Genomic DNA, 12,876 nt, shown 5'->3' with positions numbered 1-12,876 from the left:
CGGCTGCCTCCTGCACTCCCCACGCTGGAGATTGAGCCCGCAACCAGGGCATGTGCCCTGACCAGGAATTGAACCCACCTCCTGGTTCCTAGGTTGATGCTCAACCCCTGAGCGGCGCCAGCTGGGCCAGGGGCTTCTATTCTGCTGCTGTCAGACAGAGTAATGGAGATCCCAGGAAATCTGCTGAGGCCACAGGGCCCGTGGGAGGAGCCAGGTCCAGGACCAGCGGGACCAGCGGGAGCGGCAGAATGAGTGCAGGCGCTGCTGGGAACCCAGACGGGGCACTGGCCCCTGGAAGCCTGGGCCCTACAACCCAGGAGAAGCTGGGAGAGGGGACCCGTCCCCTTCCTGTGCTCCCTCCCTGAGCAGGAGTCCCAATAGGAATTGGCAGCAGATGGGACCCAGGTGTCCCTTCCTGGGTGGGCGGCACAGCCCACGGAGGCCAGATGGTGTCTGTGGTGGGAAGAGAGGCCTGGGTCATCCAGAATAGGTTGTCAGCCCCCAGCAGCCCCCCTGCCACCCCCAGCCTCTTACAGCACGATGCAGGGAAGACACGCCACGCCTGGATTTTATAAAACAAGTTTATTCACATCTTAGAAAAACTAACCAGGATGGGGAAGGCCTCCCTGCAGGCTGGGTGTGAGAGATGGAACACGAAGCCAGAGGGAGGAATCAGGAGGAAGGAGTGGGGAGTGGAGGCCAGGCCCCCCACTGTGAGTGGGGGCAGGTCAAATAAATTAAAGGAAGAGCAGACAGAGGGAGAGGGTATCCGGGCAACCAGAGATGGGCTTGGAGCTGGGCTGGAAGACAGTCAACACCTGTGAGACCTGGAGAGAAAGTGTGGAGTGGGCTAAGGGGGGCCCTGGGGGGGGGTCCCTCCCAGCCCTCACCCCAGGAATTCACAGAGTCCTGCAGAGAACTGTGAGCTGGCTCCTCCTCGGGGAGGCAGGGTGGGGAGGCAAGGAGCAAGCAGCTCATAACAGGGTTGGGAAGGCACGGCTGGGGGTTCTTTCCCTCACCTGGGCCGGGGGGCAAGGGATCATCGTTTCCGCAGCCTCTTCATGAAGCAGCAGGTGATGGTGCTAAGGATGGCGGCGCCGGTGACTAGGGCAACCGCTGCCCCCACCAGCAGGGGCATGAGCAGGGTGTCCCGGGCTGGGTGAGAGAGAACGGCTCAGCCTGGGGTGCCGCTGCCCCCCACGCACTGTCTCCCTGAAGTCCCAGCACCTTCTTTATCCAGCTGTCTGCACCTCCTCCCCAAACAGACAGCCCTCCCAGCCCACTCCCTGCCCTCTCTGCTCCCATCAACCTCCACCACCGAGGACTGGGCAGACGGGCGCTGGGGGAGGAGAGCTGGGTTTTCAGGACTCTCCGTGTGAAGTGATGTGGGGAGGAGGAGGGAGAGGAGGAGGGCCAGATGGAAAGGGGGGGATAAGAGCGTGGGGCGGGAGGAAGGTGGTGAGTCAGGAGGGTGGGGTGGGAGGCACTCACCATGCAGGTAGGGGTAGACTGTGACAGGCCCCGATCGGGCACTGCCCACCTGGTACCAGCTGTAGTCGGCATGCTGCACCCAGGCGCTGGGGGCGCAGTGGTATATGCCTTCGTCCTCGGGCCCCAAGCTGTGCAGTCTCAGCCGATGGCTCCGGGGCCCCACCAGCTCCACACTGACAGGGCCTCCTCCGGGTCTGACCCCCAGCTTTGCCACACCGTCCTGACCCATGCCGCCCACCAGCTGGGCAGGGGCAGAGCTCAGCTCCGGGTCCTCGGGTCGCTCCACCCACCAGCTGGTGGCCAGCCGCAGCCCTGCGGGGCCGCCCCGCACGGAGATGTTGCAGAGCAGGGAGGCGGTCTCCCCGCGGTACACTGCGCCTCCTGCCAGCCACGCCACCGCCTCCAGCACCACGCCTACACACAGAGAGCGTGGCATCAGAGGGTCAAGGGTCGGGGGCATACGGTCAGGACCGCTGTCCAAGCAACACCCCAGGAAATTCAAGGTGTCCCCACAACCTCAGAAGAGGAGTGTGAGACTAAGGCATGGAGGCAGCTGATGAAGGGAGAGAGGCATGGATGGGAACGGAAGGAAAAGGGATCTGCAAGCCCAACCCGCCCCTCTTACCTTCCTCCCGCACGTGCACGGGGAGGGGCCGGGAGCGGGCACTGGCTGCCTCGCGAAGCCGGACCCCGGACCCTCGGACATAGGCCTTGGCGAGGCAGCGGTAGGTGCCCGAGTCGCCAGGCTGGGCAGCCTCCATCCGTAGCCGGTAGGTTCTGGACGCCACCTTCTCCATGGCAATGTGCCGGCCCTCATAGCCGGAGCCCAGGCTGCCCACACCCTCTGTGTCCAACTGGGCTACCAGGCGGCCAGGCCCGGGTGCCCCTGCAGGTGCCATCTCCCAGCCCACAGAGTAGGTCGCGTGGTGGCCTGGCGGGGGCAGTGCCCCGGACACATTGCACAGCAGTTCCAAGGGCTCCCCGGGGCCGATCCGACGTTCACCAGGCCCCACCGCCACGGCTAGCTGGCTGGCTGAAACAGGAGGGGAAGAGGCGTCAGAGGCAGGAGGGCGCCTGACGCCCCAACTGTCGTTCCCTTGACAGCAGCAACTTCGAGGCCACCCATCTGACCCTCCCGGAGTATGGCCGTCTCCCCGCCCAGGGGCCTGACCCACCCCTCAGCCACAGCCCTCCTATCTCCACTCCAACGCTAAGCACAGGAAAGCCATCCTGGGTACGGAGGGAAGTGATGCTCACAGCACTGCTCACTCTAGGGAAGGTGGGCTCCCTGGCCAGACAGGACCATCTAGTGTCCCCAGGGCCCATGGAGCCGGCCCACTGCGATGCTGCGGCTCCCGGCCCCCCACTCACACAGAGTCTGCACGTCCACGTGGGCCAGGACAGCCCTCTTCTCCGCGATCTGGGCCCAGCTGCCATCGGGATCCTGAATCCACTCGGCGGCCGTGCAGTGGTAGGTGCCGGCGTCCTCCGCCTGGACGCCCCCCAGCACCATGCGGTACCGCTCAGCCCCCTCCTTGCCCAGCCGCAGCTCCCCCGCAGCCAGCCGCTCGGCATAGGGAGCACCGGCCTCCACGGCCAGGTCAGGCCGAAGTCCCACCACTTCCTGCAGCGTCGCTCGCCCCACGGGAGCCTCGGGCACCGCTCGGCCAAAGGACACCGCCAGGTGCGTGTGCTTCTGCGTGCTCGTCCGCGCCAGACAGCCCAGTGCCAGCTCCTGCCCCTCGTGCACCGTCAGGCGAGAGGGAGAGGTGGGAGCCTGCCGGCCTCGGGGCCCGAGGGAGGCCGCCGACACCTGCAGCACATCTGGAAGAACTGGAGAGAACAGCTGGGGTGAAGGCGGGCTGGAGCTGGCAGCCTCGTCACTGTTTCCTGCCTGCAGCCCATTAGACTGCCGATCCTGCAGGGCGGAGATGTAGTTCACGGGCGTCTGGTCTCTTCTGGAGCCCAGTGGTGCCGAGCACAGCGCTGGGCACACAGTAGGCGCTCAATAAACACTCAGAGTATCAGACCCAGCCCGCTGCCTACTCACCCTTACGTCTGGGACTGACCCCTGTTTGAAATACTCAGAAAAGTGGCTCTGTCTTCCTTCTCCGAAGACAAAGAATCTTAAGAGCGCGGGAATGTCACGTGGCCTCACTCCTCCTACCCCACCTCCTCCAGATCTGGAATCTAGAGGCTCCAGGAATGGAGTAGATTCAGACTGACAGGGAACGGAGAAGGGATCAGACGTTACGGATGCTTCCCCAGTCCCAGGAGGCAGCGCAATGGAGGAAGCGCAGTGGACTGGGAGGGCAGCCACTGACCGACCGGTTGGGTGATTTTGTGCGCGTCACTTAACCTCTTTGGGCCTCAGGCTCCTCAGCTGCAAAGCCTAAGGGATGATCCGATAAGCTCCTCCCGGCCCTGACTTTCTGCCTTTCTTTCTACCCGCCCCCCTCTCCAGGGCCCAGTACCTCGCAGCTCCACCTTGCCGCTGTAGCTGCCCAGGTAGCGGGCGTCCGTGGAGGGTGTGTAGCACTCAAACACGCCGGCGTCCTGGGCCTGCAGGCGCGCGATGGTGAGCACCACGGCATCGTCCCGCACCCGCTGCACCCGCACCTCACCGGCTGCCACACGGGGCCCGAAGACAGCGTAGGAGAAGCCGGGATCCCTGGTACTGACAATGCCCACGGCAGCCTCCGGGTTCTCAGGCCTGTACAGGAACCACTCAAAGTCCTGCCGGGCGGGGCCCTCGTAGCCGGTGACATTGCAGGAGATAGAGACGGCCGTGCCAGCCACGCGGTACAGCGGCCCCTCGGGGACCAGCACCTCCCGGGCACAGCACCCGACTCCTGCGGGAAAGAAGAAGGGAAGTTGGGAATGCCTGGATCCCCAGGGGCACCTCCCCAACCCCCACTACCAGCACCATTCTCGGCCCCTGCCCCTGAAAGGAAAGGACACGTGGGGAAAGGTGGTAAGCCGCGTGGACCGTGTGCCGAGGACAGGGAAAGAATGCTGAGAACAGGGAAAGAAGACACCTGGGTCGCAAGGAACTGATGACATAGCCAGGCTTGTCTCAGAACCCAGAAATACCCCGTTTCTGGGAGGCAGAGGGTCTATGGGCAGAATGGAGAACATCTGCCCCCCCCCCCCCCCGTTTTAACACTTCCTGATTACAGCTCCACCTTGATCCCCCACCCCTCCCCTCACTCTCACGTCTGGGGCTCCTGCTCTGGCCTGGTCAGCAGAGCCTCTAGCCAAGAGATGCTGAGACCACATGTCCCCCTCCTTTGTGTGAGAGGAGCTGGCAAATTGTTGCTCAAAAGGGCTGGTTGGCTCAGCTATGTCACCTGGGCCAGGGGACTCCAGACAATGGAGCCAGTGGCCCAAGCTGGTCAGGGCACAGACCCAGTCATTTCTCACCACACAATGCCCCCCCCCCCCCCTCCAGCTGTGCCATGAGCTCACTGCTTCTCCCACCCCACAGGGCTGCAGCTGAGACTTATGGGGCAAGAGCCAGCTTCTGCCCTGGCCTCTGGGGACAGAAGTTCCCCACCCCCACCCCAGTGCCTGCCAATCTTAGAGGCTGGTCCAGCTGATGCACAATGCCCGCCCCCCCACCCCAACTCCCTAACAAAAGCCTTCATTTGCATATGATATGCATTCATTTATATATGGCTCCCTTTCCATAGAGAGACAGGAAATCCCAGCTGTCCCTTCCCACTTTTCTCTCCTAGGAGAGGCCAAAACATTCTCTTTCTTTTTATTTTTATTCATTGATTTTAGAGAGAAAGGAAGGGGGAGAGAGAATGAGACAGAGATAGAGACAGAGAGAGAGAAACAGCAATTAGTTGTCCCACCTATTTATGCATTTATTGGTTGATTCTTGTATGTGCCCTGACCAGGGATAGAACCCATAACCTTGGCTTGTCGGGACCACACTCTAACCAACTGAGCCACCCTACCCCTACCCCCAGGCCCCCCACGGCCCCAGCAGATACTCCTGGGGCTTGGAGGGCTCAGCTTCCTCCTCCTTTCCTTCCATCCTAGCCCCACTAGGTAAGATCACGGGACCCCAGCAGGTAAGGAGGGCTGGGCAGACCCAGGAGAAAGGTAGGGCAGAGTCTTGGCCAAGATCCACTGTCCCTGGATGGTTTCCACCTGTCCCTGCAGAGGAACGAAGCCAGAGAGGAACATGGGGAGCTCCAGGCAAGCAAGGCCAAAGGCACGGCCTCACCAACAAGACGGTCCCTCCCAGGGGCATCCCCACGGCCTGCTGGCCGGTCCGCAGGGCAGGGGCTGAGTCCGCTGTCAAACTCTGTCCTCCAGCTCCTCCCGAAGCACTCCCCTTCTTCCCCTTCCCGCGGCCGGGTCACCAGGAGAGCCTGTGGTCGCTCTGAGGTTCGGGAGCAGACTGGGACGCAGCCCATTCCTGGCCCCAGCTCTATGGCCTGGGCTTGTCCCCTCATCCCCCAGCCTCAGTTTCCACACTCTGAGAGCTAGCAGTTTCCGCTCTGACAGTGTGAATCAGGAGGGCCCTGCCTGGGGGTGCTCTACATCCAGGTACTGGCAAAGAGGGACGAGCTGACACCTTTCCTGGCGTCCACCTGTCCTAGCCTCCACCTTCCATGGCCTCCAGGCAGACTCTGCTCAGAAGGGCCCCCTCCCACCTTCCTGGCTCCACACTGCTGATGCTTGGAGATCCCCATGGGAAACACCCCACGGCCTTAGGGAACCAGCCCCCTGGCAGGTCTCTCCCCAGCCAGGTCCCCTTCTCGGTGTTAGCAGAGAGGGAAGAGAGAGCAGAGACTTGCTATGCAGCCAGACAGACCTGGGTTCAAATCTTAGCCCCAACACTCACTAGATGTGTTCTCTGGGCAAGTTCTCCATTTTCCTCATCTTCCAAACGACTGTGAGAGCCTGGCAGGCTCTTTCCTCTCTGCGCATCTCAGCGCACCTCCCTGAGCGCCTCACGCTCCACTCTGCCCACTGGGGAAAATGGGCCAAGTGCTAGGCAACGGGCCCGGTGACATCCTCCTGCCTCCCACCCAGGGCTCATTCTGTTCCCACGGGGCCCAGGGAGACGGCGTGGTGCCGCTGTGGAGGTCTGGTCCAGGAAAGGCAGCGGTGCTAAGTCAGCCTGGACCGTGGCAGCTCCGGATCCTGGCGGCAAGACTCCCCCCATCCTCACCCTCACCCCACCCCCACCCTCACCGCCATCCCCCACACTGCGCTCTTATTTCAAGGGCTTCGGTCTCCTGAACTCTCCACACAGACAGTTCTTCCTGTCCTGATGCCATACTCCTCCCGGGATCATCTACAGCAGCGGCTCTCAACCTGTGGGTTGCGACCCCTTTGGGGGTCGGTCGAATGACCCTTTCACAGGGGTCGCCTAAGACCATCGGAAAACACAGATATTTACATGACGATTCATTAACAGTAGCAAGATTACAGTTATGAAGTAGCAACGAAAATAATTTTATGGTTGGGGGTCACCACAGCATGAGGAACTGTATTGAAGGGTCGCGGCATTTGGAAGGTTGGGAACCGCTGATCTACAGGGGGCCCTCAGTTCATGTCAAAAACAATCCAGCAGCAGCGGCCCAGAGCACCCCACCATGGACACCCACCAGACAGAAACAGGGTGCCTGGAGATCCCAGCATCGGTCTCCATGGAGCCTGGCTTCTCCCGAGGCAGGAAGCTGGGACTAACTGCGTGTGACCACCAGTGGGAGGCTACAGCGCCTGTCATCCGAGAGGGCAAGTGGGGCAAAGAGGGACCCTGCCCAGGTTGGAGGTGAGGGAACTACGCCCAACCTCAGACGAGGAAGGGTGCAACCTCAGAGGGCAATTAGGGGAGACTTACTTCAAAGATCATGGGCAGGGCCGGCCCCTGGGCCTCCGGCCAACGAGGGGCAATTATGAAGACCGGCAGACACTGCCCACGCACAGCGGGCACCCAGGCTGGGCCTGAGCAGAATGGGAGGCAGAGAGGAGTCCCTGCCTTTAGGCGCAGCGACCCTAAGATTTGAGTATCCCGGGCGGTCTGGAGGCGCCCCTGACGAGGAAGTGGGATGCAAGAGGCTCCAAAATATTGGGAAGGCGGCCGGGCTGGGCGCCAGGTGGCAGGCACCTGCCGAGCGGGGCTGGGGCGGAGGGCAGGGGCCGGGCTTACCCAGCATTAGCAGCAGCAGCGGCGTGGAACCAGGGGCGCCCATCCTGCGCGGCCGGCTCTTGGGAGGCTCCGGGGGGCGGCGTGAGCTCTGGGTGCCCAGGAGCTCCGGGGGCGCATGCCCGGGCTGGGGGCGCAAAGCAGAGCCGCGAAGCGTGGGTGCTCGGAGCAGAGCTGAGCGGAGAGGGCGCAGCCAAGTCCCCTCCTCCCTCCTCCCTCCTTCCCCTGCGTCCCCCGCCCGCCCCGCCATCCACCGCCGGCCCTCCCTCCTCGGAGACTCGGGAAACCGTTCCCGCCCAGCCCTGCCCCGGCTCCGCCCCCGGCCCGGCCCCAGGCTACCGCCTCTCCAACCCCGCTCTCCCGCCCCTCCACCCCCACCCCCGGGGTCCAGCCCGGTCCCCAGCCCCGCTCCGACACCTCCTGACCCTGGCTCCGCCCGGATCCCCGATCTTGGACCTCGGCTCTGTCCCGGGCTCCGCGCCGACTTGAGTCCCAGGCCCTACCGGGTCCCAGTTCGGGGCTTCGCGAGGACCAGGGTCCTGAACCTCGACCTCAGCTCCGCCTTGACCCCGGCTCTGGCCCCGCCCACTCCGGTCCGGACCCGGGCCACGCCCACCTCGGCCGTGGCCCCGCCCCTCCCAGCCCCGCGGCCACCTCGGCCCGGCTCCATCCCCCACCCCCACCCCGCCGGCCACCCGAGCTCAGCCAAACCCCATCCTCCGCGCAGCAGACCCCAGAGCCCTCCCACCCCGCACCTGCCAGCCTTTCCTGGCGAGCTGGGTGCAGGCGCCCTGGGGTGGGTGGGGTGACGGTGGCCACGCACTCGAATCCGGTTGTTTGCTCTGGGCCGCTAGGCCTCGCCTCAAACCCCGCTGTAGTGGACACGGCGGGACTCGGGGTTCCGGAAGCAAAGGGATCCGGGCCGAAGGGCGCTGGAGACCAGTTTGCCAACCCGGGGGTGGCATCGGAGGGTGGGCGCCTTCACTTCCTGGTGGCCCTGGTCTACTTGCCTAACCTCCTTTTATCCCAGTTTTCTTGGCAAATTGGCATCCACCCCAAAGTGTTTTTGTGACTCTTAATTGAAATAACGTACATAAGGTGCTTGGCACATAAGGTGTTTTTGAATTATTATTAAAATTGCTTGCTAAGCCTTGGCTCGGTGGATAGAGCGTCGGCCTGCGGACTGAAGGGTCCCAGGTTCGATTCCGGTCAAGGGCATGTACCTTGGTTGCGGGCACATCCCCAGTAGGGGGTATGCAGGAGGCAGCTGGTCGATGTTTCTCTCTCATCGATGTTTCTAACTCTCTATCTCTCTCCCTTCCTCTCTGTAAAAAAGTCAATAAAATAAATTTTAAAAAATTGCTTGCTACGGGTGAGCCTGGGTTTGGGTGAAGGAGTCTTGATTTCCAATGAGAGATGGGTTTCGCTCTGCGCTGGGAAGGGCGGGGCCTGCCCTGTGGGTGGGAGAATGGAAGAGGCCCCTTTCCTAGGGGGTCTGTCTCCTCCCACTAGGAAGGGTGGGAGGGGCAGAGAGGGAGGGGACGGAATGGGAGAAGGAAAGCCAGATCTGCAAAGTCAAGGCTGTGGAAGGTGACCCCGGCGCTCATCTAGCATCTTTTTTTTTTTAAATATATTTTATTGATTTTTCACAGAGAGGAAGAGAGAGAGATAGAGAGTTAGAAACATCGATGAGAGAGAAACATCGATCAGCTGCCTCTTGCACACCCCCTACTGGGGATGTGCCCGCAACCAAAGTACATGCCCTTGACCGGAATGGAACCTGGGACCTTTCAGTCCGCAGGCTGACGCTCTATCCACTGAGCCAAACCGGTTTCGGCTAGCATCTTCACTCTAAACCCCTAGCTGCCCCCACACTTCCCCCACCCCCTCTAGTGAAGGGGGAAACAAACCCTGAGAGGAGACGTGGCCTTGGCCAGACCAGACCTTCCTAGACTTCCTAGTCACAAGCCTAGTACAGAGCCTGGCTCAGGAGGTGCTCAGTTGATGCCACATTCAGAGACAAACCAGAGAAACTCAGGCAGAATGCTGGAAACCCCCAGGGGGTCTCAGAGGTCCAGCCCTCCTCTCCCAGTGCTTCCTGGACAGGAGCAGGGCGCAGGGTCCCCATTTTCTCCCACTCTGACACATGCACAGCCTGGTCTCCCCAGACCCATTTCACCTAAATCCATGCACAGGCCTGGCTGAGCTCTGGGCAAACCAAAAGACACAGGAAGTGCTGGGAGGAAAACCACTTCCTTATTCAGGAGTGGAGTGGCTTTGATGCCTTGCTAACGCTTGAGAGATGTTGCCAGCCCTCCTCCTCTTCATGAAACCCAGGGTCCCTATGCCTTTGATTAAATTTAGCTTTAAATCCTAGCTCTAGAATTCATCTATCTATCTCATATCCCTCTGAGAGAGCTAGACGGACCTCACCCCGCCCCCATAATCAGCAACCCCACCCCACCCCCAGGCAGCAGGAGATAGTAGCCCTGACCAATGATCACAAGGTCTGGACCGCCACAGGCTAAAGATAACATCTGGACGGAAGGTAAGTTTCAGCTCCTGAGCCCTAAGGTGGGATGACTCCTTGGCTACTTTCCCATGAAACCAGACAAAGGGTCTGCCGCCCTCAGAACTGTCCTGAAAACCTGAAAAAAAATATTTATTTCCCTTATCTCACCTCTGATCAACCACCGAACCCCTAACCCATGGTGTCTTGTGATTTTGCCCTATATCCGAGGTCGGCAAACTGCGGCTCGCGAGCCACATGCAGCTCTTTGGCCCCTTTGAGTGTGGCTCTTCCACAAAATACCACGTGCAGGCGCGCACGTACAATGCGATTGAAACTTCGTGGCCCATGCGCAGAAGTCGGTTTTCAGCCTGGGCGAGTCTATTTTGAAGAAGTGGCATTAGAAGAAGTTTAAGTTTAAAAAATTTGGCTCTCAAAAGAAATTTCAATCGTTGTACTGTTGATATTTGGCTCTGTTGACTAATGAGTTTGCCGACCACTGGCCTATATCATCTGTAACCTACACACGATCAAGGAGTTTGGGCTTTTGAGCGTTAGCTTCCAGTTCTCCTGGGTGGCACCATTCATAGTAAAAATACTTAGCCAATATTTGTCCACTGCCGTTCTCGGTGTTTCGTGTTTGGCCTTGCTAGCAGCAGGTGGACGGACTCTCTGTTCTGTAACACTCATCGTAGATTCCATTCACGGGAGGCCTACACCATAGGGCCATTTTGGATATGTCAAGGTAAGAAATGTCGCGAATTTTTTTTTGAAGAAATTGTAGAGAATTTTTATGAGTTTATTTGAGCCAAACTGTGGACTATTGCTGGGAAGCAGAACCTCTGTGTATTGAGATAATGCCCCGGAGAATGGCGTTTTTTTTACCTAGTTTTATAGATTACCATTAAAGGAGGAGACATAAGTGGGTTACATGAAATCCACTGGTGATAGATTAGGGAGGTGGGAGAAAGTAAAGTGGGGAAAACTCTGGGGTTGGGTAAAAAAGTAAAATGATAGAGACATACTTATTGTACACAGGTGGGTACAGGATAGTTAACAGTCAGCAATTAACAAGATAACAACAACAATGAGGAATTTGTGGTGTTGCCCTGGTGCATTGGTTGTGTCCTGATACGAGTTACCCAGACATTCCAAAGGTATGTAATCATAGATGCAAGAAGACAATAGCCTCAGTTAGGTTCAAAGTTGATCTTTGTCAAGGAAGCTACAGGCCTAGGAAGGGACTGCCCACCTTGACCCGAGTTTAGCTAGGAATTGTTATGCCCAGACCATCCTATGTGGTTACTCTTGGTCCCTGAGTTCGTAGGGCCTGCATGCTGGCCTCCCCTGAGCTTGTCAGGTTTAGTATGAGGCTTCTTTTTTTCATCACAGATATTATTTCTAGTCTTTATAGCATATTCACCAGATGGTATCATTACAGTGGTCGGCAAACTGCGGCTCGTGAGCCACATGAGGCTCGAAAGCCGAGGTTTGCCGCTCTGTTGACTAATGAGTTTGCCAACCACTGACCTAGACTCTCAATTCCAATAATTACAGGCTGTTGTTGTTCCTTGTGATTAAGCCCCTATCCCAGTGGTCGGCAAACTCATTAGTCAACAGAGTGGCAAACCTCGGCTCGAGAGCTACCTGTGGCTCTCGAGCCGCAGTTTGCCGACCACTGATTTAACAGATAAGAAGCCTGAGGATCAGAGAGGTTAAGCGTTTTGCCAAGGCCACACAGCTTTTAAGTGACCAAGGTATTGTAACTGACACCCAAGTTCTGCTGCCTGCCACAAAAAAAACAAACTCGTGAGACAAATACTGGTGAAAAGGAATGTGGTTTCATTCAAGTGCTGGTCACCTGAGGAAATGGGGGACACTTGTCACAAAGCCCATCTCCCCACCTCAGTGCAGGCAGGGGTTTTTGTAAGGAGGAAGAGGCAAAGTAGAACAACGAAATCAAGGAGAGGGGGTTGAAAAGTTCTCAGCACAGTCCATCCCGATAAAGATCTTGAAACTGGTCAAGGGAGGTCTGGTGTGCGTCATCCTGGTTCTTCCTCAACCTGGTTCTACGTTTGAAGGTCAACAACTCTCCCGGAAGTGGGGTGACTGGAGGTCAGAGTCTGTATCTGCTGAAGTTAGTTCCTAGATTCTTATACAAACATTAGAGGCCCGGTGCACAAATTCTTGCAAGGGTGGGATCCGGCTGGCCTGGCCTGATCAGGTGGGTTGGGCGATTGGGGGAGGTGCTGGCCAGGGGGAGGGGCCACGGGCGAACTCCCAGTGGAACTCCCAGTCGAGGGGACAACTTGCATATTAGCCTTTTATTATCTAGGATGCTGTTTATCTACAAGCGACATATTAGTCCAAGTCAGCATTTACAGAAACAATGTCAAAAGAATGGTGGGTCGGGTTACAATTCCCCATTGCTACAGTATGAGGAGCTCAGATGGATATGCCCCCAAAGAGCCACATCTCCACACTCCATTTTCTCCACCCTATAAACTCCCTCATTTAACAACTACTGCTGGGAGATGCGTGGTAAACAAGTCCAGCCTGGTCCCTGTGCTCAGGGAACATACAGTCGTACCAGGGAGACATCCCACACTAAGTAACAACCAACCCTCAAGAAGGGGACACTCAAAGAGCTGAGGGCGGGTAGGTATTGAGGGCAAGCCTGGTGTCTTCAGTCGGGGTGAAACCC

At 58.8% G+C, this 12,876-nt stretch overlaps 1 protein-coding gene across 2 annotated transcripts; it reads right to left on the bottom strand.

The window, feature by feature from the left end:
- Positions 1-563: 563 nt before the first annotated feature.
- Positions 564-8,237, bottom strand: IGSF8 (immunoglobulin superfamily member 8). Of its 2 annotated transcripts, none has more exons than XM_079761318.1 (8): positions 8,120-8,237; positions 7,667-7,790; positions 3,966-4,343; positions 2,863-3,324; positions 2,117-2,524; positions 1,492-1,905; positions 1,020-1,155; positions 564-827 (listed from the first exon to the last, which is right to left on the bottom strand). In XM_079761318.1, exons 2-7 carry the CDS (start codon positions 7,707-7,709, stop codon positions 1,040-1,042), a joined length of 1,821 nt encoding a protein of 606 aa, XP_079617444.1. In that variant the 5' UTR covers positions 7,710-7,790; positions 8,120-8,237; the 3' UTR covers positions 564-827; positions 1,020-1,039. The 2 variants fall into 2 exon arrangements, with proteins under 2 accessions (XP_079617444.1, XP_079617443.1); XM_079761317.1 differs by having other exon boundaries at positions 8,089-8,233.
- Between the last annotated feature and the right edge of the window lie 4,639 nt (positions 8,238-12,876).

This window comes from Cnephaeus nilssonii (genome assembly GCF_951640355.1).
Source record: "Cnephaeus nilssonii genome assembly, chromosome: 21".
NCBI classification, from domain to species: domain Eukaryota; kingdom Metazoa; phylum Chordata; class Mammalia; order Chiroptera; family Vespertilionidae; genus Cnephaeus; species Cnephaeus nilssonii.
Note: the sequence above shows the minus strand (reverse complement) of the source record. Positions and strands in the feature narration are given on the sequence as shown.